The sequence below is a fragment of the Erinaceus europaeus genome, chromosome 3 (genome assembly GCF_950295315.1).
Source record: "Erinaceus europaeus chromosome 3, mEriEur2.1, whole genome shotgun sequence".
In the NCBI taxonomy this organism is placed as follows: Eukaryota; Metazoa; Chordata; class Mammalia; order Eulipotyphla; family Erinaceidae; genus Erinaceus; species Erinaceus europaeus.
The window spans coordinates 119622733-119650608 of record NC_080164.1 but is presented as its reverse complement, the minus strand read 5'-3'; the positions used below and the strand labels follow the sequence as shown (position 1 = coordinate 119650608).

The 27876-nt window shown below is 37.8% G+C and overlaps 1 protein-coding gene across 1 annotated transcript in view; it reads left to right on the top strand.

The window, feature by feature from the left end:
• The window catches only part of LOC103119994 (transmembrane serine protease 11F), an 88410-nt gene that overhangs the window by 37426 nt on the left and 23108 nt on the right, over positions 1 to 27876 (top strand). Inside the window, exon 3 of the mRNA XM_060188609.1 lies at positions 26126 to 26277. Coding sequence (XP_060044592.1) covers positions 26126 to 26277 — 152 coding nt within the window. The remainder of the gene's footprint in view (positions 1 to 26125; positions 26278 to 27876) is intronic.

Here is a 27876-nt window from a genome sequence, read left to right as displayed (position 1 = left end):
TTTACTAACAGCGATTCTACTGTTGACTATATCCATGGCTAAACACTAGGAAGGAAGGGTCTGGGCCTGTGGATATTGCTGAGTGTCTAAAGAATTCTTTATGTATTCAAAATTGTGTTGAAATTGAGTATCACATTTGTTTCCTGATCCACCTTCTCCTTATTAATGTATCATGGTATGTGCATGGGTGTGTGTTTTAAGGAAGATCATTAACCTCAGTTAACCCTTGGCATTAGAGATGTATTCCTAACCATGATGATTACCAGGAATGAAGGTTTTTTGGCAAGAAGTAGAGAGAAATGTGCCGATCCTGAATATCTGATGTGTATCTGTTTCAGGTTGAATATAAATGTGTTAGGACACGTGTCTGACTTTGAGAGAATTTCCCCTTGGGGTGCTACAGCGGAGCATCTGATCATCACGTAAATATTTATGCTACGGCTGGAGGAGTGCAGCTTATTCAGATGGTTCCTTCAGTTTTTTAGTTTGGTTATTTAACTTTTTCAGTACCAAAGATAGTCAGATATTTATAGTTTCATCTTGCTGTCAATTATCAGATGAACTCACCACTTGATCTACTCAAAATTAATTGTATGGAATTTCCTTATAGCATTTTTTTTTTTTTTTTTTACCAGAGCACAGCTCAGCTCTGGCTTATGGTGTTGGGGACTGAACCTGGGACATCGGAGTGTCAGGCACGACTGTCTCTTTGCATAACCATTATGCTATCTAACCCCTCCATATAGTACTTTAGTGATAGCAGACCCTAAGAAAAAAACAGAGAAGTATGCCTAGTGAGGAAGTTATGTGAGAATTATCATAAAGATTTGAGTAAAAGTGATGACACTTTAGTAAAGGATGCTTATAAAGTCTTCAGAATACAATTTCCTTCTTGTATTTAACCTTTGCTCAGTGAGTAAATATGTCTCTGTAACTTGGGCTGCCCATTACTCATGAGTCAAAGCCTACATCCTTTTTTAAAAAACAAGATCCACTTTATTTTATTTTAAAATATTTTTATTTATTTTAATGAGGTATAAACACACACACACACACACACACACACACAAACATGAGTGGGGTGGGGGTGGGGAGAGACCAGAACTCTACTCAATTCTGGCTTAGATGTGCTGAGAATTGAACCTGACACCCTCATTGCCTCAGCCATGAAAGTCTTTTTGTCTAAACCCCAACCTTTACCTATCTTTTCTATGATGAAAAGATTTTGTAGAGGAAGCATTTTAAAAAGCATCCTGAATGTGTGGCAGATCAAGAAAGACTCGCAAACTGAATGTGAGGGATGACACATATAAATGTGTCAGTACCTTGTGAAATTCAGAAGTTAGTTCTTGCAAATGTGTCTTAGTGGGAAGATTGCAGATTGATAATCCAAATTAAATGTGACTCAGTGAGAGAGATAAGGTGCTATACCTCCTCTGTAACACAATAGCTGTCTTTTTACAAGGTATTGCCATTAAAACTTCATATAAAAGAAAACGGTTTCATTCCTTTCAAAATACTTCTTCCCCATAGCCAAGCTAAACACTTTAGCTTCCTCCTTAACATTTCATTCTCTCTCACACTCTGCAACCAGTTCATCAGTGGTCTCCCAATAAATGCATCTGAATTCAGTTTCCGTGTCTTGTTCACTGATATATCTGTTGTTTATATCCTAATCCATGGCACTGTGGTCTCTAATCTGAACTACTAACCAGTTTCCTTGCTTCCACTCATCTTGTTACCCCCTCTCCATTACAATGTATCTCCCACAGTGACCATTTTATTTTATTTTATGTTATTTTTGACCCTTTAAAAAAAGGACCAATCTGGCCTACTGATCAATACTCTATAATAATGTCCCTTATTCCTTTGGATAAAAGAAATCCTTATTGTGGTCTGCTAAATTTTCACCTGGTACCTGAATGAGCTCTAATCTCATCCATGTCTTTCTTTTTCTTGCACACTACACACTGGCCACACTGACCTTGCTCTTCTGCAAACACAGCAGTCTGCTACTTCAGAGCACTTATACTCACTGCTCAATTTTCTTACTGTACTTTCCCCTCAGCTCCCTGCTTGACTCCATCCTTGTTCATGTATATATATGTTTTTATGTTAGTGCTTAGATGTCACCTTTGGAGATTGGTCTACTCTGATCACCTTAGTTTTATCCCCACCCTGTTATCTAATTACCAGGCGCTATATAGAGAGGGAGAGAGATACCTGTAACAGTGCTTTACCACTTGCAAAGCTTTCCCCCTGCAGGTGGGAACTGGGAGCTCAAACCCAGGTCCTAGTGCATTGTAACGTATGTGCTCAACCAGGTGTTCCACTGTGTACCCCCAATGTTTATTTATTTTTATTTTATTTTAATGAGAGAGATACAGAGAGAAAAGGAAACGAGAGAGAGAGAGAAAAAGAGAGAGAGAGAGAGAGAGAGAGAAGAGCACTGCTACGCTCTGGTTTATGGTTGTTAGCTGGGGATTGAATTTGGGACTTTAGAGCCTCAGGGATGATAATCTTTTGCATGACCATTGTGCAATTTCCCCATCCCCTGGATATACTTAATATAGATTTTGTTTTTGGCTTACTGTCTTTCCCACCAGTAGATGTGAAGTCCAAGAATATATCCTCAAATCTATTATATCATTCCTATTTAAAACATTCCTTAAAAAGATGCTCTGTGAAATTCTAGTGATTGAACGAATGAAATAAAACATGTCTGATTAATAATTTTCTTGGTAATAACTGTAGCCATACAATCTCGAGGCATGGCAAAGGAGATAGTTCAGCCTAGCAGAGCACCAATCCAATCTGCATGTATGATAATTTAAAAACGACACATTCAGTCTCTGACACCACCTTATACCAGAGCTGAGCAGTGCTGTGGTCCTCTCACCTTCCTCTCTCATAATGAATCCTTTAAAAACAAAAGAAATGTCCAGTCTTTTAAAAAATGATGTGAACTTGAATAACTTTATTTCAATTTTTGTAGTCATATGAAAATAAATTATTACTGTTACTTATTATTGACCAGAGCGCTGCTCAATTTTGGCTATTGGGTTATCACTGGGACTTGGTGCCTGCACCACGAATCCAATGCTCCTGGAGGCCATTTTTCCTATTTTGTTGCCCATGTTGTTGCCCTTGTTTTTGTTGTTATTGTTGTCATTGCTGTTGTTGTTGTTGCTAGGACAGAGAGAAATGGAGAGAGGAGGGGAAGACAGAGAGGGGGAGAGAAAGACAGACACCTGCAGACCTGCTTCACCGCTTGTGAAGCAACTCCCCTGCAGATGGGGAACTGGGGCTCCAAGCTGGATCCTTGCTTAGGTCCTTGAGCTTTGCACCATCTGCACTTAACCTGCTGCACTAGCACTGGATTTCTTACACACAAGTCATAGGCACTGTGTTTACAATATGGCCCTACGCTCAAAAACAAAAGATTTTGAAGAATCAGGTATATATTTTAAAGGTGCTTGAAAATTATAGATGGTATTAGTATTTGAGGAAATTAAAGTACTAAATATTGCTGCTCACCTATTTTCCTTCTTAAGCAAAGCCAAATCTGGAATTACATTAACTATCATAGTTGTTACTTTTCACCAGGATTATTGCTAGGGCTTGCTGCCTGTGTGACTCTACCTCTCCTGGAGACCGTATTTTCTTTTCTCCCTTCCTTCCTTTCATCTTTTTTTTTTCTTTTTGTTTTGATAGGACAGAGGCCCTTTTTTCTTTTCTCTAGTAAAGTCTGAGAAACAGAAAGAGATAGGGAGGGAAAGAGAGACAGAGAGAAGGGTAGACCCCGTAACACTGCATCCACCACGTGTGAAACTTCTCCCAGACAGATGTTCGCTCCCCTGACCTGGGGCTTGAATCCTCATGCATAGAAATATGTGTTCTAACAGGACAGCCATCTGCTGGTCCCACTTATTGATACTATAACATGGGAGAAAGAAGTTGTTTCTGAGTACATACAAGATAACAAGCATGATTTCAAAGATCAACGAATAAAGGACATGGATTTTTTTTTGAGTGAATTTTTGGGAAACATGAAATTCTAATATTCTGAAATGACCTCTATGCTTTTACATTATGTCGAAATACGTAAATAAGAGTTATTTATTTAGTCCTAATATAAATAAGGACTAATATCTCCTATCCCCCCCATATAGAGTCATTACACATTCCAGTATCTGCCCCCATGCCCTCTGTAACTTGGTCCTTATCCACTGCCTGCCAAACTAGTCAGGTCTAGCTGATAAGGAAGTTAATTTTGATGACTGACTCATACTGAAAAATCCTCCCAGATGTCTACCACTTGGCTAATGCTGTAATTATTATATTCATTTATTATCCTGACAGTTTCATACTAAATTCCATAAGAATTTTCCCTTATGTGCTTTTGAAATAAAAACAAGGACATTTATTTTCAAGGTATTTAGATTTACACTCCTAGTCTTTGAAATTCTTACTGTATCCTAAGCAAGTTTTTCCTTGTCAGTGAAGATACCAGGGTCATCATGACATAGATGACTGTTTTCACTTAAAATGTTGGGATAACACTATGAGTTTCTACCTTCCTTCCTGACTTTCTTTCTTTCATCTTTCCTTTTTTTTTTTTTTTTTTTTTTTTGATAGGACAGAGAGAAATTGAGAAGGGGAAAGAGGGAAATCTGTAGACTTGCTTTTCTGCCCCTGAAGCTCCCTTTGCACATGGGGTCCTTTGAACTCCAATTCTTGTGCATAATGGTGTGTGTGCTCAGCCAGGTGTGCAGCCACATGGCCCCTTCATTCTTTTACCACCCACTACTTTGCCCATGTTTCAAATTCACATTTTTCAGTAATGCAAGCAGACCCAATAGAAGAAAAATCCCCCCCAAAAGTATGCTACTATTAGCTGAACTAAATTACACTGCTTAAAATCATTAATATGGTTTTCCAATTTCTCGTTAACCTTCTTTACTTATCATCATCTATCCAAAATATGTGGGTTGTTTTCTCTTGTCAATTTTTCTTTTGAGTGATAGTAAAAAGTACTGTAAACCAGAGTGTCTCCTTTCAAAATCAATTCTATGGTCATATTCCTGTTTGAAACAGTGCTTTCATGATAATGAGTTGTCTCATTTGCAAATGAAGAGCAATAGGAATAGAGAGTTTTCCAGGTTATGGCCCTGATCATATAAAAATTCTATTCTTAAATAGATTTAATTGGGAGCTGGGTGGTGGCACACCTGTTTTGAGCGCACAGGTTACAGTGTGCAAGGACATAGGTTTGAGCCCCTGGTCCCCATCTGCAGGGAGAAAGCTTCACAAGTGGTGAAGCAGGGCTGCAGGTGTCTCTTTGTTTCTCTCCCTCTCTATCACCCCCTTCCCTCTCAATTTCTGGCTGTCTCTATCCAACAAACAAATAAGGATAATAAAATAAAAATAGATTTAATTGATTATAAAAATAAACATATAAACCATCATGCTAATAACCAGGTTAATCATCAAGTGACACTGCGTACGTTACACATTTAAAATTAATAGCACTTTGTCTAGAAATGACATATGACATATTTTACACCACTGAAACATTGTCATATTATTAGTGTGTTATATGACATTTTTTTTCTTTATTGGGAAGATTAATGTTTACAGTTGACAGTAAAATATAGTTGTTTGTACACGTGTAGCATTTCTCAGCTTTCCACATAACAATCTAATCTCAGCCCAGGGCCTCCTCTGCCATCATGTTCCAGGACCTGAACTCTCCCCTCCCTCCAGTCTTTTACTTTGTTGCTATACACCAACTCCAGTCCAAGTTCTGCTTTCTGTTTTCCCTTCTGCTCTTATTTTTCAACTTTTGTCTATAAGTGAGATCATGCCATGTTTAGCCTTCTCTTTCTCACTTAACATGATTCCTTCAAGGTCCATCCAAGATGAGGTGAAGAAAGTGAATTCACCATTTTTAATAGCTGGAACCTTTTGCCTTGAACTTAATAGTCAAATAGAAAGAATATAAAAGATAAAATGCACTAGAAAGTATATTTGGACTTCATAAAAAGGAGTACCTGAGTTTACAAGGCTTAGACAAAGCTTTGCCTCTATATCATCAAATCAAATACTGTAAATTAATTCATGTAGCAGTATATTACTGAAAATACAATTTTAATTTGTTACAAATTTAAATGTATCTTGTTAATTGATTTTGCTATATGAATGTGTTACATAGATAACATGCATATGCATATATTTAATGTGACTTGAAAAGCTATAGATTACGATTAGCTCAGAGAAACTGAATATTAGTCAGTCAATGTTAAACCAGTAAATGCTGGTTTCAATAACAGCATATATGCTTTCTGGAATACAACTTTAGGAAATCATATACAGAGAAACTAACCATAATATGAAGTCTAGAAATGGGGAAAGTGATCTCACTATAGTTTGATAATCAATTGGTTCAAAGTCAAATTTTAATCAAAGTGTACTAAAGTGTAAAAAACAGCAATATACAATTAAACACACACACACACACACACACACACACACACACTACAAAATACCTCAAATTACTGCCTTAAGTCATGTCAGTCATATCTTTTTTTTTTTTAATACTGCAGCTTCATAAATGCAGGCCAATTCTCACATAGAGACAGAGAAAGAAAGATATAGGAAGACGGGGAAAGATACTACATCACCTAGGCTTTCTTCAGTGCTACAAAATCTTAGTGTACGTGCTGCCAAAGTGAGCACAATCAATGCTACAAAATCTATGCTTACACCTGAGTTGCATGCATACTGAGGTTTGTGTATTATAGTATTGACACTAATACAAGAGTTGATGTAACAGTTAGTCCATTGTTCAAAATTAGGTGAAATGTGCATTGAAAAGCATATTATTAATTTTTTTATCAAATTAAAATAATGAGTTACAAATAAGTCATGACAATGAAAATAGCCTACTAGTGTCTAATTTATTACAGATTTTTCAAAGGTAAGCTATTTGTACTCTTCTAAGCAGCAAACTTGAAATCTCTATAAGCATAAATGGTTGAGGTGGACTGTAGGAGTTGCAAGAGGATGCTTACACGACAGGAGAATTATTATCTCCAAGTTAGAGCAAAAGGTTCTTAATCACCAAATATCAATGCCAGGCATTCTCTGACAGAATAATTATAATGGCAAATGGCAAAAGGGTTAAGCTTAAAATTCACATTTAACATTTATTTTCAGCCCATCATTTTTTAAGGTAGGACTTAAAGGCCAGCGCATAGCTCACCTGGGAAGGTATGTGTTTATTATGCTTGTAACTCCAGTGTAAGCCTGGATACCTAGGTTGAGTCCTAAGTAACAGGATATGTATTTTTTCTTAAGCTTTATTTTTTAATTTGTTATTAATAGTTTGTTACAAGATTGTAAGATTACAATATATAGTTCTATACCACACCCACCACCAAAGTTCTGTATCCCCAAACTCCTAGCTCAAAAAGACAATCACAATAATTCTCAAAAGTATTACAAACAATTTCCCTGCTTCTGTTTCTCGGATTTTTTTTTTGGCAAGTTCAAGTAAATAACATCTCTAGATTCCATATATGAGTGAAACCATGGTAGCTGTCTTTCATATCTTTACATTGCTAAGCATAATCACCTCCAGTTCCATCCATTTTGTCCCAAAGGACACAGTATCATCCTTTTGACTGCAGAGTAGTATTCCATGGAATATACTTATATACCATATACTTCTTTTTTAAAAAAGATTTAAAAAATATTTATTTATTCCCTTTTGTTGTTCTTGTTATAGTTACTATTGTAGTTGTTATTGATGCCATTGTTGTTGATGTCCTTGTTGTTGGATAGGACAGAGAGAAATGGAGAGAGGAGGGGAAGACAGAGAGGGAAAAGAAAGATAGACACCTGCAGACCTGCTTCACTGCTTGTGAAGTAACTCCCCTATAGGTGCGGAGCCAGGGGCTGAACTGGGATCCTTACGCCAGTCCTTGTGCTTCGCTCCACGTGCGCTTAACTAACTGTGCTACTGCCCAACTCCCATACCATAACTTCTTTAGCCAGTCATCTATTGATGGGCATTCAGTCTGCTTCCACTCTGGCTATTGTGAATAATGCAGCTACGAACATAGGGGTGAATATATTCCTTCTAATTAGTACTTGAGTGTCCACTGGATAAATCCTCAATAGTTTTATTGCTGGATCATAAGGTTATCCCATTTTTATTTGTTTAAGGACTCTCCATACAGTCTTCCATAGCTGTACCGTTTGCAATCCCACCAGCAGTGAAGCGGAGTTACCTTTTCTCCATAACCTCTCCAACACCTGTCCTTCCCTGGATTGTTGATGTAAGCCATTCTCTCAGGTGTGAGATGGTATCTCAGTGTAGTTTTAATTTGCTTTTCTCTGATGAGTAAAGTGGGGGCATTTCTTCATGTGTCTGTGGGTCATGTGTATCTCTTCTTTAGAAAATTTTGTTTAGTTCTTTGTCCCACTTTTTTATTGGGTAATTTTTGCTTCTATTGTAGACCTATCTACAAGAGACTTTTTCAAGTTGACCTTGGTTCACCAGCATTGCATTGTGTTATTTTACTTTGCTCTCCCCTTTCCTGTGTCTGTTTTTCCTTGTTGTTGTGTTCCTGGTTCTATTCTTTTTTATTATTATTATTTTTGTAGTTATTATTGTTGTCATTGTTGTTGGATAGGACAGAGAGAAATGGAGAGAGGAGGGGAAGATAGAGAGGGGGAGAGAAAGATAGACACCTGCAGACCTGCTTCACTGCCTGTGAAGTGACTCCCCTGCAGGTGGGGAGCTGGAGCCTCGAATTGGAATCCTTACGCTGATCCTTGCGCTTTGCGCCACCTGCGCTTAAACTACTGTGCTATAGCCTGACTCCCTCCTGGTACTATTGTAGTATGACTCATCATATTAATATTTGGGATTACTTTGCCTCTTCTTTTCATGTTGGACTCCTCTCAGAAATTCTTACAAGGAAGGGTTGGTAGTGGAAAATTCCTTCAGTTTCTGAATGTTTGAAAAGATCTTTATTTATTGTTCATATTTGAAGGATAATTTTTTAAATTTATTTTTTATGTAAGAAAGGATAAATTAATAAATCCATAGGGTAGGAGGGGTACAACTCCACACAATTTCCACCACCCAATCTCCATATCCCACCCCCTCCCCTGATAGCTTTCCCATTCTCTATCCCTCTGGGAGCATGGACCCAGGGTCTTTGTGGGTTGCAGAAGGTGGAAGGTCTGGCTTCTGTAATGGCTTCCCTGCTGAACATGGACATTGACTGGTCAGTCCATACTCCCAGTCTGCCTCTCTTTTTCCCTAGTAGGGTGGGTCTCTGGGGAAGCAGAGCTCCAGGGCACATTGGTGGGTCTTCAGTCCAGGGAAGCCTGGCTGGCATCCTGATGGCATCTGGAACCTGGTGACTGAAAAGAGAGTTAACATACAAAGCCAAACAAATTGTTGAGCAATCATGGACCCAAAGCTTGGAATAGTGGAGAGGAAGTGTTAGGGGGGTACTCGCTGCAAACTCTAGTGTACTTCTGCTTTCAGGTATATATTTTGCAGTAGTTTATGGATACATGTGAACATATGCTCTCTCTCACAGAAACTGGTGTATATCTAGGTTTTGGGTCTCTGTTAGAAAGTGAACCACCTGAGATGGAATTAGAGTATACTATGAAAGGAAAGGTCTCACCCGAGTAATGAAGCTGAAGGGTTGTCATTCCACACGTGAAGTCTCTGGACACAGTCTGAGCTGAAGCATGTTGAGGTGGCAATCGTAGTGTTGATTAGGTTGCGATCGGCAGATGCAATATTATTTGATATGGATTGGGAGAGGCATACGGGAAAGTGGGCCCTATCCAAAGGTTCAAGGACTGGGGGAAGTAGAGGCTCTATAGTGGAGATGTGAGATTCCTGCTGTCTAAGGGTTCAAAAAGACAATGGGAAGTTAATGTTATCATCGCATTATTTGGTAATTGGGTTAACTTTGAAAAGTCCTTTTGTTAGGGTTTGCTGTACAGTACCCAGTATCTTGTATATAGCTGTGCTATTGGTTGCTTCTGATCTACTTGGTCTAGGCTTTTGAGAGAGAGAGTCCACACATCAAATACATCCTATATATTAAAAAGACTCAGTCTGTGTTTTAAAAACTTTGAGACATACAATTAATTTTCCCCCTCTCATATTAATTATCTAGTGATTTATATGACTACACTTTACTAGGAGTGTACATAAACACTATTCCCACCACCAAAAGACTATGACCCATCCCTCCCACCCACTCCCACCCCCTCACTGTCCCAGGAAGCTGCATGTCTACCCCTCACCACAGGGTTTTTACTTTGGTGCCCTACTTACAATTTAGTCAGATCCTACTTTTAGTTTCCCTTTCAGATCTTCTTCCTCAACTTCTGTTGATGAGTGGGATCATCCCATACTCATGTTTGTCTTTCTGACTTAGCTCACTTAACATAATTCCTTCTAGCTCTGTCCAAGATGGGTCAGAGAAGGTGGGTTCATTGTTCTTGATTGCTGCATAGTTTTCCATTGTATATATATACCACAGCTTTCTCAGCCACTCATCTGTTGTTGGGCACCTGGGTTGCTTCCAGGTTTTAGCTATTATGAATTGTGCTGCTGTGAACATAGGAGTACACATCTCTTTTTGGTTGGGTGTTATGGAGTCCTTGGGGTATAAGCCCAGGAGAGGAATTACTGGGTCATATGGAAGGTCCATGTCTAGCCTACTGAGAGTTTTCCAGACTGCTCTCCACAGAGGCTGTACCAATTTACATTCCCACCAGCATTGCAAAAGGGTTCCTCTGTCCCCACAGCCTCTCCAGCATTTGTTGCTTGTTGGGTAGTATGCCAGCTCCCCCTGGCTTCTGTCTCTAATCCTGCATAACTAAGCACTGGTATGCCTGTATGGGATTGGTTTAATCCCACTCAAAGCTGCGGTCTATTTACATAAATCACTAACTATGCACCACCCTCCATCCAGGGCATTGGTGGTCCAGTGGTAGAATTCTCGCCTGCTCCGCCCCCTTTCCTTGTCACACCCTGATTTTCACCAGTCACTTTTCTCTCCATCCTCTCTACATCACATCCTGTTCACACCCTACTTGGAAGTATATATAAGGACAGGATTGTTCGTTTTAGTTTTAGTTTAGTTTAGCTTGGCTTAGATTGCGCTGCGTTCTGCATGAATAAAGAGATACTGTGTACAGCTCACCCATGAGTCCAGGGTCGTCTGTCTCCCATCAGTGAAGCTCAGCCCGACATAATGGCGCCTGAAACAGGGACCAGCACCAACGTGGGACCTAACCTGCCCATCCCCCAGATAAGTAAACTTGGCTATCCATATGCCATGGGTTGCCTTTCTACTTATGAAGAGGTTTGCCAAAGCCTCTACTGTTTCATCATGAGACAGTTTCTCTGTCTCTGGAACATTTTGCTCTGGGCCACACTTCGGTTCCCTGACCGAGAACTTTGGTTTCTTATGGCCATGATCGTAGAGCTTGGAAGATGCATTGAGATTTCTCCTTGGACTTTCTGGATTCCCTCACCCATGTTTCCCAAGGAGAAGGATTACATTTTGCTCTGGGCCACAATTTGGTTCTTTATGACCGTGATCGTAGACCTTGGGATATGCATGGAGATTTCCCCTGGGACTTTCTGGACTTCTTCTCACATGTTTCCCATGGAGAATAACTACTCTAATTTGAGGAGCATTCTTGAGTACCCTGGCAGTCCCCAAGAATGGAGACATGTGGTTAGTTCTACTCTCCTGATTCGATTCTTTCTTCGATGGGAAGACGCTTTTAAAAATGGGTGCCTGAAGCAATCCAGCAGGAACAGTCAGAAGCACCCTAAATGGAATTTCGAGGACCTTTTTGGACTAGGATGTCCTCTGGAGACTCATCATGCTACATAGTGAGATCTGTTTCGTAAGAGAGTAATTTAAATGACTGAATTTTTGTATGACAGTGACTTAAAAAAAAAAAGCTAGACGCAGCCATGATTTCTAGAGACATCCAGAAACAATCCAAAATTTTTTTTTCCTCCTTTGTTTTCTTTTTTTATGTCTTGGCATAAATCTGAAACGTTTAATCCTGAAAACGGTATGAGTTATGGGCGGGGCAGATAGTGCAATGATTATGTTAATGATTCTCATGCCTGAGGCTTCTAACCATGGTTCTTCTGTTTACCTTTCCACATTTTATTGACTTTAAACTGTTTAAACAACCTTAAAATCATACTAGAAAGGACTTCCAATTATAATGGAGTTATCAATTATAGTAAACTTCTAATCTGCTACAAGTATTGTTTGACAAGTAAGTGAATTTCAGCTGTCAAGTCTTCACATGAAAAAGCATCTACTCAAATGGAATTCCTGGAAATCCATTTGGACCCATGTTCTCTGACATCACCCACAAGATGGAATGACTACAACACACCCCCAGAAACCAATGATATGACCTGGCATGACCTGAAGAAACAGATTCACAGACTCCGAAGCTCACTCTCTACAGAAAAGCGGAATTCTGGTGGCTGACATTCCCCATCGAGACAGACATGCAGCATTTCATCCCCTGGCATTTTCTTCCGTGGTCATCTACTTTGGACTGACTCCTCCATCGGACTTACTGGTACAGCTCCTGGACACTTTATACAACTTTATAGCAGCTTCCCTTTACGCTGCTGGGTTTCTCAAAGACTGACTGCAGCCAGCTGCCTTGGGAATTTATAGGCCTTGTCCCCTCGCCTGCAGGCTCTGTCCACAGAGCCAGGAAACCCCCGCTCCTTACTAGGTCATGCCCACAGAGGCATGAAGGCCCTTTTAAGGCAAGAGATGCCCACAGAGGCATGAAGCGCTCCCAGAGGCAATAGATGCCCGCAGAGGCAAAAAAATGTCCTTTTGCCTGCTAGGCCTTGCCCTTTGAGGCAGGAAACACCCCCCTCAGGCCTCCCCTTGGCATCACACTGGTTATTGCTGCTCTCCTATTTTGCTCCTCCATGTCGTATGCCAGTTCTTTTGAAAACGTCTGTATGATATAGGCTCTGTTCACCCTGCACTCCTGAAACTATGTCAAATAGTTAAAAAGAAAGGGGGAGATGTTGGGTAGTATGCCAACATACTCCCCCTGGCTTCTGTCTCTAATCCTGCTTAACTAAGCACCAGTATGCCTGTATGGGATTGGTTTGATCCCACTCAAAGCTGCGGTCTATTTACATAAATCACTAACTATGTACCACCCTCCCTCCAGGGCATTGGTGGTTCAGTGGTAGAATTCTCGCCTGCTCTGCCCCCTTTCCTTGTCACACCCTGATTTTCACCAGTCACTTTTCTCTCCACCCTCTCTATGTCACAACCTGCACGCACCCTACTTGGAAAGTATATATACGGACAAGATTGTTAATTTTAGTTTAGTTTAGCTTGGCTTAGATTGCACTGCATTCCGCATGAATAAAGAGATACTGTGTACAGCTCATCCATGAGTCCCAGGTCGTCTGTCTCCCATCAGTGAAGCTCAGCCCGACAGTTGCTGCTGTCCTTTTTGATGTATGCCATTCTCACCCTATCTCAATGTTGTCTTAATTTGCATTTCTCTGACAATCAGTGACCTAGAGCAGTTTTTCATATGTTAGTTAGCCTTTTGGATCTCCTCTGAGGTGAATGTTTTGCTCATATCCTCTGACCATTTTTGGATGGGGTCATTTGTTTCTTTTGGTGCCGAGTTTGCTGAGCTCTTTATATATTTTGGTGATTAGTTTCTTGTCTGATGTATGGCATGTGAAGATCTTCTCCCATTCTGTGAGGGGTCTCTCTGTTTGTTTAATAGTTTCTTTGTATGTGTAAAAGCTTTTCAATTTGATGTAATCCCATTGGTTTGTTTCTGCTTTAGTCTTCCTTGCAATTGGGTTTGATTCATCAAAGATGTCCTTGAGGTGTAGGTGGGAAACTGTTTTACCAATGTTTTCCTCTAAGTATTTGATTGTTTCTGGTTTAACATCCAGGTTTTGATCCATTTGGAGTTGATTTTTGTTTCTGGTGAGATAAAGTGGTTCAATTTCATTCTTCTGCATGTAACAACCCAGTTTTCCCAGCACCATTTATTGAAGAGAGCCTCCTTCTTCCATTTAATGCTTTGGGCCCCCTTATCAAAGATTAGATGTCCATAAGTGTGGGGATTTATTTCTGGGCTTTCAATTATGTTCCACTGGTCTGTGTGCCTATTTTTATTCCAGTACCATGCTGTTTTGATGATGATGGATTTATAATATAGTTTAAGGTCTGGGAGTGTGATGCCTCCATTTCTGTTTCTTTTCCTCAAGATGGTTTTGGCAATACTAGTCATTTTCAGCTTCCAGATAAATGATTGTAGTGTTTGTTCTATTCTCTTAAAGAAGCTTGGTGGAACTTTGATGGGAATTGCATTAAATTTGTGTATGGCTCTGGGGAGAATATTCATTTTGATGATTTTTATTCTTCCAATCCATGAGCATGGGATATCTTTCCATTTCTTGGTATCAGTTTCTATTTCCTTGAATTTCAGTATATAAGTCTTTCACTTCTTTGGTCAACTTTATTCCTAGGTATTTGACTGATTTTGCTGAAACAGTAAATGAGAGTGATTTCTGGATGTCTTCTTCTTCAGATTTAGTGTTTATATAAAGAAATGCCACTGATTTTTGTACATTGATTTTGTATCCTGATACCTTGCTATATTGCCTAATAACTTCCAGTAGTTTTCTGCTGGATTATTCAGGTTTTTCTATGTATACTATCATATCATCTGCAAATAGTGAGAGCTTGACTTCTTCCCTTCCAATCTGTATTCCTTTGATTTCTTTCTCTTTCCTAATTGCTATGGCAAGAACTTCCAATACTATGTTGAAGAGTAATGGTGACAGTAGACAGCCGGAATGCTTTCAGCTTCTGTCCATTGAATATGATGTTGGCTGTAGGTTTGCTATATATAGACTCCACTATCTTGAGGAATTTCCCATCTATTCCCATCTTTTGTAGAGTTTTGAGCATGAATGGATGTTGGATTTTGTCAAAGGCTTTCTCTGCATCTATTGAGATAATCATGTGTTTTTTGGCTTTGCTTTTATTGATATGGTGAATGACATTGATTGACTTATGGATGTTGAACCAGCCTTGCATTCCTGGGATGAATCCCACTTGGTCATGATGAACAATCTTTTTGATATGCTGCTGTATCCGGTTGGCTAAGATCTTGTTTAATATTTTAGCATCTATGTTCATCAGAGATATTGGTCTGTAGTTTTCCTTTTTTGTTGTGTCCCTGTCTGTTTTTGGTATCAGCTTGATGTTGGCTTCATAGAAGGTAGAAGGGAGTATTCCTGTTTCTTCAATCTTATGGAAAAGCTTCAGAAGTATGGGTATTAACTGTTTCCTGAAAGTTTTGTAGAATTTGTTTGTGAAGCCGTCTGGTTCAGGGCTTTTGTTGTTGGGGAGATTCTTAATAACGGTTTCAATTTCTTTGTCTGTGATTGGTGCATTTAGATTTTGTACTTCTTCTTGGTTCAGTTTTGGAAGGGCATATGTTTCTAGGAATTGTTCCATTTCTTCCAGATTTTCTAGCTTGGTGGTGTCTAGTTCTTTATAGAAGTTTTGCATGATTCTCTGGATTTCTGTGGTGTCAGTTGTGATATCTCTTCCATCGTTTACAAATCTATAAATTTGAGTCTTCTCTCTTTTTTGTTTGGTGAGACTGGCTAGGGGTTTGTTAATTTTGTTTAATCTTTCAAAGAACCAACATTTGGCTTCATTGATCTTTTGTATGGTTCTCTTATTTTCAATGTTGTTTATTTCTGCTCTAACTTTAGTGATTTCTGTCCTTCTGGATGCTTTAGGGTTCCTTTGTTCCTCTTCCTCTAAGTCCTTGAGGTGTGCAGTAAGGTCATTAATTTGAGCTTCTTCTTGGTGCTTAATATGTGATTGTATGGCTATAAGTTTCCCTCTCAGTACTGCGTTAGCTATGTCCCAAATATTTTGATAGGTTGTGTCTTCATTTTCATTTGTTTCCAGGAACATTTGAATTTCCTGCTTGAGTGAATCTCTGACCAAGTGGTTCTTAAGGAGTATGTTGTTTAGTTTCCAAATTCTGTGACTTTTAATAATTTTCTGTTTGTTGTTAAATGTTAGTTTTACTCCACTGTGGTCTGAGAAGATACTTGGGATGATTTCGATGCTCTTGAATTTATTGATGTTGTCTTTGTGGCCTAACATGTGGTCTATCCTTGAGTATGTGTTATGTGGATTTGAAAAGAAGGTGTATTCCAGTTTTTTGGGGTGAAGGACTCTGAAAATGTCCAAGAGGTCTCGTCTGTCAATCTCTTCATTTAATTCTCTTGTATCTTTGTTGATTCTCAGCTTTGTTGATCTAAATGTGAGAGTGGGGTATTGAAGTCTCCCACTATTATTGTATTACTATTGATGTATTTTTGAAATTCTTTCAGTAGGTGCTTGATGTATTTAGATGGTCCCTCATTGGGTGCATAGATGTTAATAATTGTTAAGTCTTCTTGGCTGATTGATCCTCTAATCATTATGTAATGTCCTTGTCTATCTTTTATTACTTTATTTAATTCAAAATCTATTGTGTCTGATGAGAATGGTTGTTCCTGCCCTTTTTTGTGGTCTGTTATCCTGTATGATAGTTTTCCATCCTTTCACTTTACGTCTGTGTTTATCTTGTTGTGACAGATGGGATTCTTGCAAGCAGCATATGTTTGTGTTATGTTTTCTGATCCATCCCCCCACTTGTGCCTTTTGATGGGTGAGTTTAAGCCATTTACATTTATTGATATTATGGATTTAATGTATTGTAGTGCCATTGTTCAAAAAAATTTTTTTTGTTTGTTTTCTCTGGTATATTGCAAGTATTATAGTGATTATCTTGTTTATAAGAGGTCTTTTAGAACCTCTTTCAAGGCCAGTTTGGTGATGGTTGCCTCCTTTAACTGTTGTTTGTCTAAGAAGGTTTTGATCCCTCCATCTAGTTTGAATGAAAGTCTATCAGGATATATTATCCTTGGTTGAAACCTTTTTTCATTCAGGGCTCAATAGATGTCTTGCCATTCTCTTCTGGCTTTTAGAGTTTGAGTGGAGAAGTCAGCAGATAATCTTATGGGTTTCCCCCTATATGTGACTTTTTGTTTCTCTCTTGCAGCTTTTAGGATACTTTCTTTATCCTTACTTTTGAAGAATAATTTTAACAGGATACAGATTTTGTAGCTGGGAAATCCTATCTTTCAATACTTTGAATATGCCATTATACTCCCTCCTTCCTTAAAGGGCTTGTGATGAGAAATATGATGAAAGCCTAATGGTTCTGTCTTTGTATGTGACTTCTTCCTTTTTCGCTGGCAGTTTGAAACATTTTTTTTATTGTCAATAGTTTTGGATAGTTTTACAATCATGTGTCTTGATGTATGTTGTTATGGGTTCAAAAATTTATGTCTGGGTCACATTCTTGGATTTTTATATTTTGAACATTGCTCAGGTACAGAAAATTCTCAATTAAAATTTCTTTTTAGTGTGTTCTGTTCTCCTCTTTCTTTCTTCTTCCTCAAGGATCTCAACTCTGTGGTCCATCTTTCTGATGGAGTGTTATATTTCATTGAGAAGTGTTTAATTTTTCCTAAACTTTTCTCTCCAAGAGTTTTAAATTCAAAGTCAACCTTAATTGCATTCAAAGTGTCCTTTAGGCCCTGCAATTCTGTTTGTGTTTTTTTGTTTGTTTGTTTTGCTTTTTTCCTGTACTTTGTAATTCTTTGGTAACACTATTTCTTAGTTCTGGAATTGATTTCATAATGAGTTTTCTGAATGCTATCTTCCTCATTTTTTACTATATCTGTGCCTGTCTGGTTCCTTGTGTTTTCTGTTACTGCTGTGTGTATATTTCTTTATTTCCTCATTTAGTGTGGATTTTGTCATTCTGCCAGCAGGAGTCGCTGTGGCTAAGGTGTTCGATTTCCTCATTTATATATCTTGGTGGGGGAGGGGAAATTTTATCTTGAATCATCTGGCCAGTTCTGTGACTGTGATAGCAATATAGTGTCTTCCTACTTCTGTTCCAGCCTCTGTGTGACAATAGCAATGGAGATTTGAGAAGTCATATTTATAAATTGGTGAGTTTTCAGGTTTTTTTCTTTTTAACAGTCTTGTTGCTAAAACTTGTAACTGGAAGTAATTTGTTTCAGCCACCAATCTAATTTGGTGTCTGCCATATTCTTGAGCACCAGTTTTTAGCCCTGGGAATCACTCATGCACCCCCTTTCTGTCCTCAAGCCACATGAATTTGTACTTATCTGGGGCTTAGATGATTCTCTTTTTCTTTTTAAAAAATTTTTTATTATCTTTATTTATTTATTTATTGAATAGAGACAGCCAGAAATAGAGAAATAGAAATAGAGAGGAAATGGGTTATAGAGAGGGAGAGAGACAGAGAGACACAGGCAATACTGCTTCATCACTTGCAAAGCTTTCCTTCCCACTGTAGGTGCAGTGTGGGGGCTTGAACCCTGGTCCTTCTGCATTGTAACATGTGTGCTCAACTAGGCACACCACCATCATTTCTTTGGTCCAGAAGTGGTACATCTTAGTTGCCAAACTCCCAGTCTGGCTCCAGCTGTCCCTGAGTATAACCTTTTATTCATGGGAAGTGCTCCCTCACCCCCTTTTTTGCCCACAAGCCACATGTGTTAGTACTCACTTATGGCTTGGTGAGTTTTTGAAAAGATCCTGGTTGTATGTTGTTGAGTTTTCAGGTGATTTCTGTTACTATTTCTAGCTTATTGGGGAGAGCAAAACAGGGTTGATGCTATTGCATAGCCACACCTCTGGAAGTCCAGGATTTGCATTAATTTTGCACTATCTTCCCATTCTGCCTAGCATAAAGGGCACACTGGCCAATAAGTTTACAAGTGTATAATAAATATGGCTAACTTCTACATATGTCTACTTGTTTTTTGGTTTTTTTTTTGGTCACCTGGCCTTTTGTTTTCAGATAAAGATAAAAATATTAAGAGGAAGACAGAGAGAACCAATGACACTATAGTACAGAAGTTCCAGCCAATGCAGTCGGTGCTGGGTTCAAATTTGGGTCATGTGCATGACAAAGCAGGCTCACTATTTAGGTAAACTATGTTGCCACTCCTGCATGTGTCTACCTAAACTACGCTAATTCTCATTCAAGGGTCAGGCTGATAACCCAGCATGTTAGAGCACAAGATTTGCATGTTTGAGTCCCTGCAAGTTCCAGGTCCAGTTCCTAGCACTAAAATAGCTGAATAACATTGTTATTTCCCCTTCCTCCATAAAAAATCTTTTTTTAATTCCAAATTAATTTGTTATGAAAGTATCTATTTTAAGAAAATCTCTGTGTATAGGGGGACTAGGAGACGGCAATCACAGTTGAGTGCGCATGTTGCAATGTTCAAAGACCTGGGTTTTAGGCCATACATAGTACCCACCTGCAGGAGTAAAATTTTATGAGTAGTGAAGCAAGGCTGCAAGTGTCTCTCTTTCACTGTCCCTTTCTACTTCCCTCTTTCATTTTCTTTGTCTCTGGCAAATAAAAAATAAAGCCATAAAAAATCAGGGAAGAGAAAATTCATTTAAAGTGTTGAAAGGAAGTTCTTAAAATTTCAAAGCTTAACTAGATGTTACCTCTAATAATGAGTGCCATATGTCCTGTTGTGGGAGGTCTAGCCCTGGGTCTGAGAAGTTGGGTTTGTTCACAGATGTCACTTTGGAAAATTACAAATAATTCCAGGATCAAGTATGCAAAGTTTAAACTTTTATTTCATAGATGTGAGATAGAAGATGTGCAGAAATAGAATTAAGGTGCAAGACAACTCCTGTGATAGTTACATAGGACTGGGCTAGCATGAGGGTGTTTCTTCCCGGGCTCGTGCTCTATGAGTTGGAGAGAACTTGACTGGAGCCAACCTGGGCTGCTGCTTACTCAGCGACGCTGCAGAGAGACCAGGAACTCGTGGCAGAGTGGGAACACAATGTGTCTTTATTGATCAGAGACAATGCTTTTATATATTTAGAACCAGAAGTGGCAATTCATAAAAGGAAATGGCTATAAAAGGGGTTAGAGAAAAGGAAAGAGTGGGAAGGTAGACAGCTTCCATAGCAACGGTTGCTAGGGTTTTAACTGGTGGGATTAATGTATCCTGCAGGCAGGGTGGGTCTTGAGGTAGAAAGAAGATAGATCATGCAAAACAATGGTTATGTAAATAGGCCATAGTGTCAGCAATGGAGGATGGAGCAGGGGGGCTGTCGGACAACATAGGCCATTAAGAAAAATGACTCCACTACATACCCTACCCTCTCTTATACTCCTAATTCTAGCCCCGCCTAATTCTGTGCAATTTCCCATTGGTCTGCTGAGATTATCTGTCTTTTCCATTGTGCTTCTGTCTTCTAAGTGTGGTTACCTTTCTAAAGTTCTTCCCAGAGTGTAAAGTGCTTCCCATTGTGTTCTTGGGAATCTTTCCTACTATTTACTTTTTGCTACTTTAAAGTTATTCCTCACTCATAGGGGAAACAAGTAACAAAAACAACCAAAGACTCAGTCCCAGCTAGTTGGGACTCTATGCCTCTTACTCCCTAAAAAGCCCCCTAACATAATGGTTAACCATCTTTAATATGCTAAGCTCATTATGACTAACTATTGAGAGAGCAAAAAGTTTTATGTCTATTTAAGTATGATTACAACACTTATCATCTGATTATTCCTGTTAAAGAAGACATAAGTATCCTGATTTTTTAATCTGTACTGGTGGCATTTTGTAGGAGGTATTAGTTGTCAGTATGATTGCTCTCTTAGTCAAAACATTTGTGAGGCACTCTAGAGAGAAATGTACAAAACTGATATATATATCTGCTATGCCCAACTGAGTTGTCATAAGAATAAAATATTAGCATATTTTTATACTATTAAAATATGAACAGACACTACCTCTATAAAATATAAAGGATGTATTTTCTGCTAAAGATCTCGAAGTGCTTATTTTACCAGCAAAATTCTGAGTTAGGAAATGCACATTGGATTATATCTGCTTTTCCATAGTACATTTCCCAGTGACCAATTCCAACTGACCAAGCTATTTTATTTTTTATTTGTATTTATTTGTTATTGGATAGAAACAGAGATAAATTTGGAGGGGAGGGGAAGATAAAGGAGAGAGACAGGGATCAGGGGCTTGAACTGACGTCATTAAGCACTGTAATATGTATGCTGTACTAGATATACTACCACCTGGCTTTATCTGTTTACTAACCTCAGCTCCCCTTCTAGACCATAAACACTATGATGGCAAAGTGGATTTTGTTTACTTTCTCTCCAATAACCATTGGCATCTAAAGCAACTTTTTTTTAATGGAATAATTGTTGAGTGTTGATTACGACACAGTTTCGCTCTGTGACCTCTTTTTAAAAAAATTTATTTATTTCCTTTTGTTGCCCTTGTTGTTGTAGTTATTGATGTTGTCATTGTTGGATAGGACAGAAAGAAATGAAGAGAGAGGGGAAGACAGAGAGGGGGAAAGACAGACACCTGCAGACGTGCTTCACCACTTGTGAAGTGACGTCCCTGCAGGTGGGGAGCCAGGGGCTGGAACCGGGATCCTTATGCAGGTCCTTGTGCTTCACGCCATGTGTGCTTAACCCGCAGCGCCACCACCCTACCCCCGTGACCTCTTATTTTTAAGTGTTCTGTCTTTTTATCGAAGTTCTCACTGTGCTCATCTAGTCTTTCCTGAGTATGATAAACATCTCGATGACTATCTGAATTCTTTGTTAGGCAAATTATATATCCTTATTTCATTAGTATAGCCCCCTAAGGTTATCATCTTGTTTTTCCATTTGGAACATACCATTTGTATATTTATTTTACTTGACCATATGTTATTTTCTGTGCACTAGATAAAACAACCACCCTTCCCATACTTGAAGGAGTGGCCTCATGTAAGAGATGAATTCTTACTACTTATCATCTAACGTACCAGTATTATTCATACATTATAGCTCAACATAGTCTTATAAACTTTAGTGATTGTCAATGAGCTCATCTTATTTTCAGTAGTTCCCAGGAGTTGAGATTATGCCAAGACCAGTTGGTATCTCAAAGGGGAGGATCTGTGTACCTAGATTTAGCAAGCAGGTTCAGACTGATTTGAAAATCAGACCCTGGGGCAGCAAACTTTAAATTATGCAAATGCATAATCTTGTGGGCTGAGGAGTACAGGTCACATTGGCTTCAAGTACCAGGCAATCTAGAGTTCTCTGTATAGCAGTAAAAAAAAATTCAATGTGATGGACAACTTTGGGAAATATCAGTGAGTTACGGAATGGCAGAAAAAGGGCTCAAAGACTCAACTTCTGCAAAGACTGAACTTCCAAAGCTTCTCTTCCCTGAGAGGACGTTCATAGGCACCTACTTATGTGCCAAACCTGAATCCAAGTCATCAGACCAAAGTTCCTAGCCCAATCAAAAGACCTCTTTCTCTTTTAATTATATTTTTATTTATTATTGGATAGAGACAAAGAGAAATTTAGAGAGAAGGAAGAGGTAGAGAGGGAAAGAGACAAAGAGATACCTGCAGCCCTGCTTCACCACTCATGAAGCTTTCCCCCTACAGGTGGGGACCAGGGACTTGAACCTGGGTCCTTGCACACTGTAATGTGTATACCACCACCTGACCCAAAGAGGTCTCTCTTTCTCAAGAACAAAATAAAAAGCTATTGAAGCTGAATTTGTCCTTATAGGCCAGTGACACTAGCTGAACACAGCCATACCAGCTTTTGTAAGAAGAGGACATTTTGTTGTCCTTGAATGGAGTAGAGGCAGGAATAAATCTTTTTTGCTCTTTCTTCTTCTTCGTTCTCTCTCTTTTTTTTTTTTTTTTACTTTTTTTTTTTAACAGGGCACTACTTTGTTCATAATAGTGTAAGAGTACTGAACTTGGGACTTTGGACCATTAGACATATGAGTTTCTCTTCATGGCCATTATGCTATCTCCTCCGTGGCAGGAATAAATCTTAAATCTATCTCTACCTTCCTTACTTTCAGAAAGTCTTTATACAGATGGGAGAGATAGACTGGAAAACCAGAACTTGAGTTTGCTGGGCAAGCAGGATAGAAGGTTGAAGCCTTTAAGTATCAGGTCTTCTCAGACCTTGATAATGACCCCTTGGATTTGAAGGCATTCTGTGAATTTTTTCCCAGAGCAAAACTGGTATCAGTTTCTGAATGTTTTGTTGAGTTTTATTATTATTATTATTATTATTATTATTATTATTATTATTATTACCTTATTTTTACAAAGTAGGGTAAGGAGCATTTTCTTTGAAATTAGCTGGTGTTTAGCATGATGCATCTGTCAGCTCTACTGCAAACCATGAAAATCAGTATTTGGTAAACTTATTTCTATTTATGAAAGAAGTCAACATTCCAGTAACATCAGACTTAGGAAACCTGACCATCTAACAAAAAAAAAAAATCCCAAATAGTTCTTTTATTGTGGTGCAGTTTTAATTTGACATGATATGTGGATGTCAGCCCCCTAAGTCTGACAGAAGTTGATTCTTATCATTTTTTGCATTTTATAGGGCTCAAGGTACAGCATCAAAAATGATGAAAATTAGGGGGGGGATGAAGTGAGACACAAGTTACTAGAACTAAAATAGTATGGTGACAGACAAAACTAGAATTTTATTGGTGAATTTCATTAGTATATAAACATGTTGATTTATGATGACACATAAAATCTATAACAGTGCAATTCTACTTCAGTTTAAAAGGATACTATGCCATAACTTTGAAAACGGAGACTTCAATTAGGGGTGAGGACTAAGGTACAGAACATGGACCTAAGCAACATACCATCCATGCAAAAAGATCTGTGTATACCCATGTCCATAGCAGCACAATTTGTAATAGCCAAAACTTGGAAGCAACCTAGGTGTCTAACAACAGATGAGTGGCTAAATTGTGATACACAATGAAACATTACTACTTAGCTATTAAAAATGATGAAGTCACCTTCTTCACTTCATCTTGGATACAGCTCAAAGGAATCAAGTTAAGTGAGATAAGCCAGAAAGAGAAGGATGAATATGGGATGATCTCACTCATAGAAGTCGAGAAATAAAAACAGAAGGTAAAAAACAAAGAAGAACTTGATGTATTGCACTAACGTAAAGGAATCTTGGGGGGCAGGATCGGGTGGAGGGTACTTTTAGGTCCTAGTGCAAGATGGTGAAGGAGGACCTAGGCTGGAGGGGGAGAGATTGTTTTGTAGAAAAAACAGAAATTTTACACATGTAGTAACAACTGTATATAATGTAAACTATTCAACTTCCCAATTAAAAAAATAAAAGAGTAAAATTTCAAGAATTGGAGCTAAATTTATCTCTGTTTCCACACCCCTCTTTGAGCCTTTGCTGAAGCTCTCATTCTTGTTCTCCTTAACCTTCAACAGAATTTCTTGCTGTTTTCATTCTTGCTCCCATCTTTATTCAGACCTCTGTGTTTACTCTGAATTCTATCTACTTAAAACTTTTGTTGTCTCATCTCCAGAGTGAATGTCACCCTTTTCTCTTTGAGTGTTAAAATTAGTGAGCTAGCCCAAAATACCAGTGTCACCATCTCCTATTTCTAGAACAGTAGTGCTGAGAAAGGTGCCCAATTATGAGCACACTTTGGAGACCAGAAATACTTGAAGGCAAAAGTCATCTGTATGTGGCTTTTTTGGGAGGTGAGCAGTGGGGCTTTTTTTTTTTTTTTTTTTTTTTGTGTGTGTGTGTGTGTGTGTGTACTTTTTTTCCCTTATTCTTTTCTTATACTGGAGAATTTTATATTCAAAACTTCTTTTTTAAAAAGGTATTTCATTAGATAGAGAGGATGGGAGGGGGAGAAAAGTGCAGCACTCTGGCATCAACAGCACCAGGGACCAAACTTGAGACCTCATACTTGCAAGTCTAAACCTCTATCACTGCAATACCTCCTGGGCCACTTTATACTCAAGGTCTGATCATATCAATTCCTTCATAAAATTTCCTAGCATAAACTTTCAAAAAGTTTATTGCTTTCTCTTTCTGTACTATCAATAAGTTTTACTTTTAGCATAATTCACACACTATATTCATTATATAGTTCCTATATTGACTCTATATATTGACTACTACATCTATATTCCTTTAAACATGTATCTTAAAATTTTTTGTATCTCTAGAAGTCTTGAGTAGTTTCTGAAATATTACTATTAAATGGCAGGCACTAGTCCAAGGGCTTCATAGTATCTCATTTAATAAAGAAAAGAGAGATTAAAGCATCAGTTTGCCAGGGATGAAATCAGAGACTCACATATTCAATGCAAACACTATAATGTTGAACCATCTCCTTAGCCTCAATATATGTAAAATTTCAAGTTGAAGAAAAATTATTTAAATGGCTTCAGATATTTTGGGTGGGGAGCCAATGTATAAATGGTGTCAGATAAGAGTCAAATGGAAATAAAAAATGATTCATGGAGTCTAGAGTCAATATCAAATATAATCCACAATTTGTGATTTCATTGTGAAGTACTAGTATAATGCAAAATATCTTGACCGGGTCCTAAAAAGTAATAGTGCTATTTAAAAAATAGGCCATTAAGACAAATTTAAAGGCTTTTAAATAGTATTCAAATTATTTTTTATTTTTAATAAAACAAATAATATTTTTATATAATTTTTGCTGAAACATTCATAATAATATATTAAAATGCTGTATGAAAATAAATTACCTGTCTGTTAAGTGGATCTTTGTTTCACCAGACATTTTCAAGTGATGAAAATGTCAAACAAAATATAATAGAAACATATCTTAATTTAAATATCAATATCAAAACTTTAACTGCATTTGTGATTTGAGGGGGTGTAAAAACCTGTGTTTTCTCACAATCAATGTTCTTTTATTATTCAGCAGTATAAACTATAATCTTAGTGAAGAATAACAAGTGGACATGAAGTAGACGAATAGCACATTTTTATTGTCTTGACATTTCTATTATCACAGACCACTTGAATTTTCAGAACCTGATTATCCACGAGTTGAATATCAAAGAAGACAGCAGTTTTGGGACCCCATTCGGCTAATTCTTTTCACATTGGCAATTATAGCAATCATAGGAATTACGATTGGTATTGTCACTCACTTTGTTGTTGAGGGTAAGTATCCAGGTCACATTCTATTGCCTAAATGCTCCATGACTAAATATCTTGAAATTCTGTTGTATAAAACATGTCATTTGCATGATATTATCATTTTAATTACTAATCTTTTCCTGAGGTTAATTTATAGTTTGCTGCAATGCTGAGTTCTCTGCTACAGTAAGTAGTAAGAAGTACAATAAATAGTAAAAAGCTCTGGCTTCTCTCTGTCTCATATAAAACAAGTTTAAAAACATAAATATATGTTTTGAAAGAATGCTTGTAGTACAGATGTTAAAAAAAAAGTAAATGTGAAGGGATAATAAACAGTGGCAAAAAATATCATAGAGCTTATGGTAGATTCAATGTCACCTATCCCCATGCTTGTCACCTATGTCTTAGGCATTGGAACTTGTGTTACCTTATTACTCAAAAGAAAATTTCTAGACTTGACAAAGTGATTTTCAGGAGATAATTTTCTAATGGGTCTTAAATGTAACCCCCAAGATCTTAGAATAAGAGAAGCGAGAAATTCAAAGGAGAAGGAAGGATATAGGGTGACAAAAGCCTGAAAAGAACAAAGCAATGCAATATTGTGTCACAAACCAAGGATTGAGGATATTCTCTAGAATTAAAAAACAAAAACAAGACAAAACAAAAAAGGGAAAAGATTGTTCCCTTAGACTTTCCTTCTAGAAGAAATCAGTTCTGTCAACATCTTGATTTTAGACCTGTGCAATTAATTGCAGATCTTTGATCCCCAGAAATTTAGAGGAGCATGGCTGTTGTTATAAGTCACTAAATTCATTATTATTTGTTGCAGCAGAGTAATCTAATTCCGAAGTTAACATTTAAGAGTGGGAATAAACTAGCATATTGTCTTTCCTTGTTGTTATGAGAATGCCCTGATTATTGATGGTCATTTAGTAAAATAAAGAGGAGATCTATAACAAAAGAAGTACATGTGGAAGGGAATAAGAAAAGAATTTTTTAATATAATAGAACATCTCAAAATTAATATATATATATATATATATATTATAGCATAATAAATTAAAAACCAAGTCAGTGATCCAAATCACATAATGTGCAAGAATAACACCAAGAAGAAAAAATTTAAAAAAAATTTTAACTCTATAATAAAAACCATATTAAAAGGTTGTAGAGTAAAAATAATGAAATATAAAATAATCAAAACAGATTTTTAAAGCCTGATAATAAAATTCATATCACTAGAATAGAAGATTGATGTAATTATTTTTATCCTAAGGCACTAATAATTGTGAGTCACCGACTTTCACTGTTTAATAATTCTGACCAATTATTTAGATTCCCCACCCCCGATAATATCTAGAACATTTTCCAATAAGATTTATAAAACAACTACGTGATTTTTATAATATGAGTGCTTTGTTAATGTCTTCCAACAAAAAGCCACCAAGAACATATGTGTAGCTGGACAAATGGGTCTATTACTTGTTGTAAGGATGCAGCACACAGGTCATGGGGAATTTAGTTAAAAGTTATTAAAAAGGATGGTTTAAAAAATGCTGGTTCATGTTAGCTAATCCTGGAATGAAGGTCAAGGAAGTAGAACTTTTCTCTGGATTTGCTGTT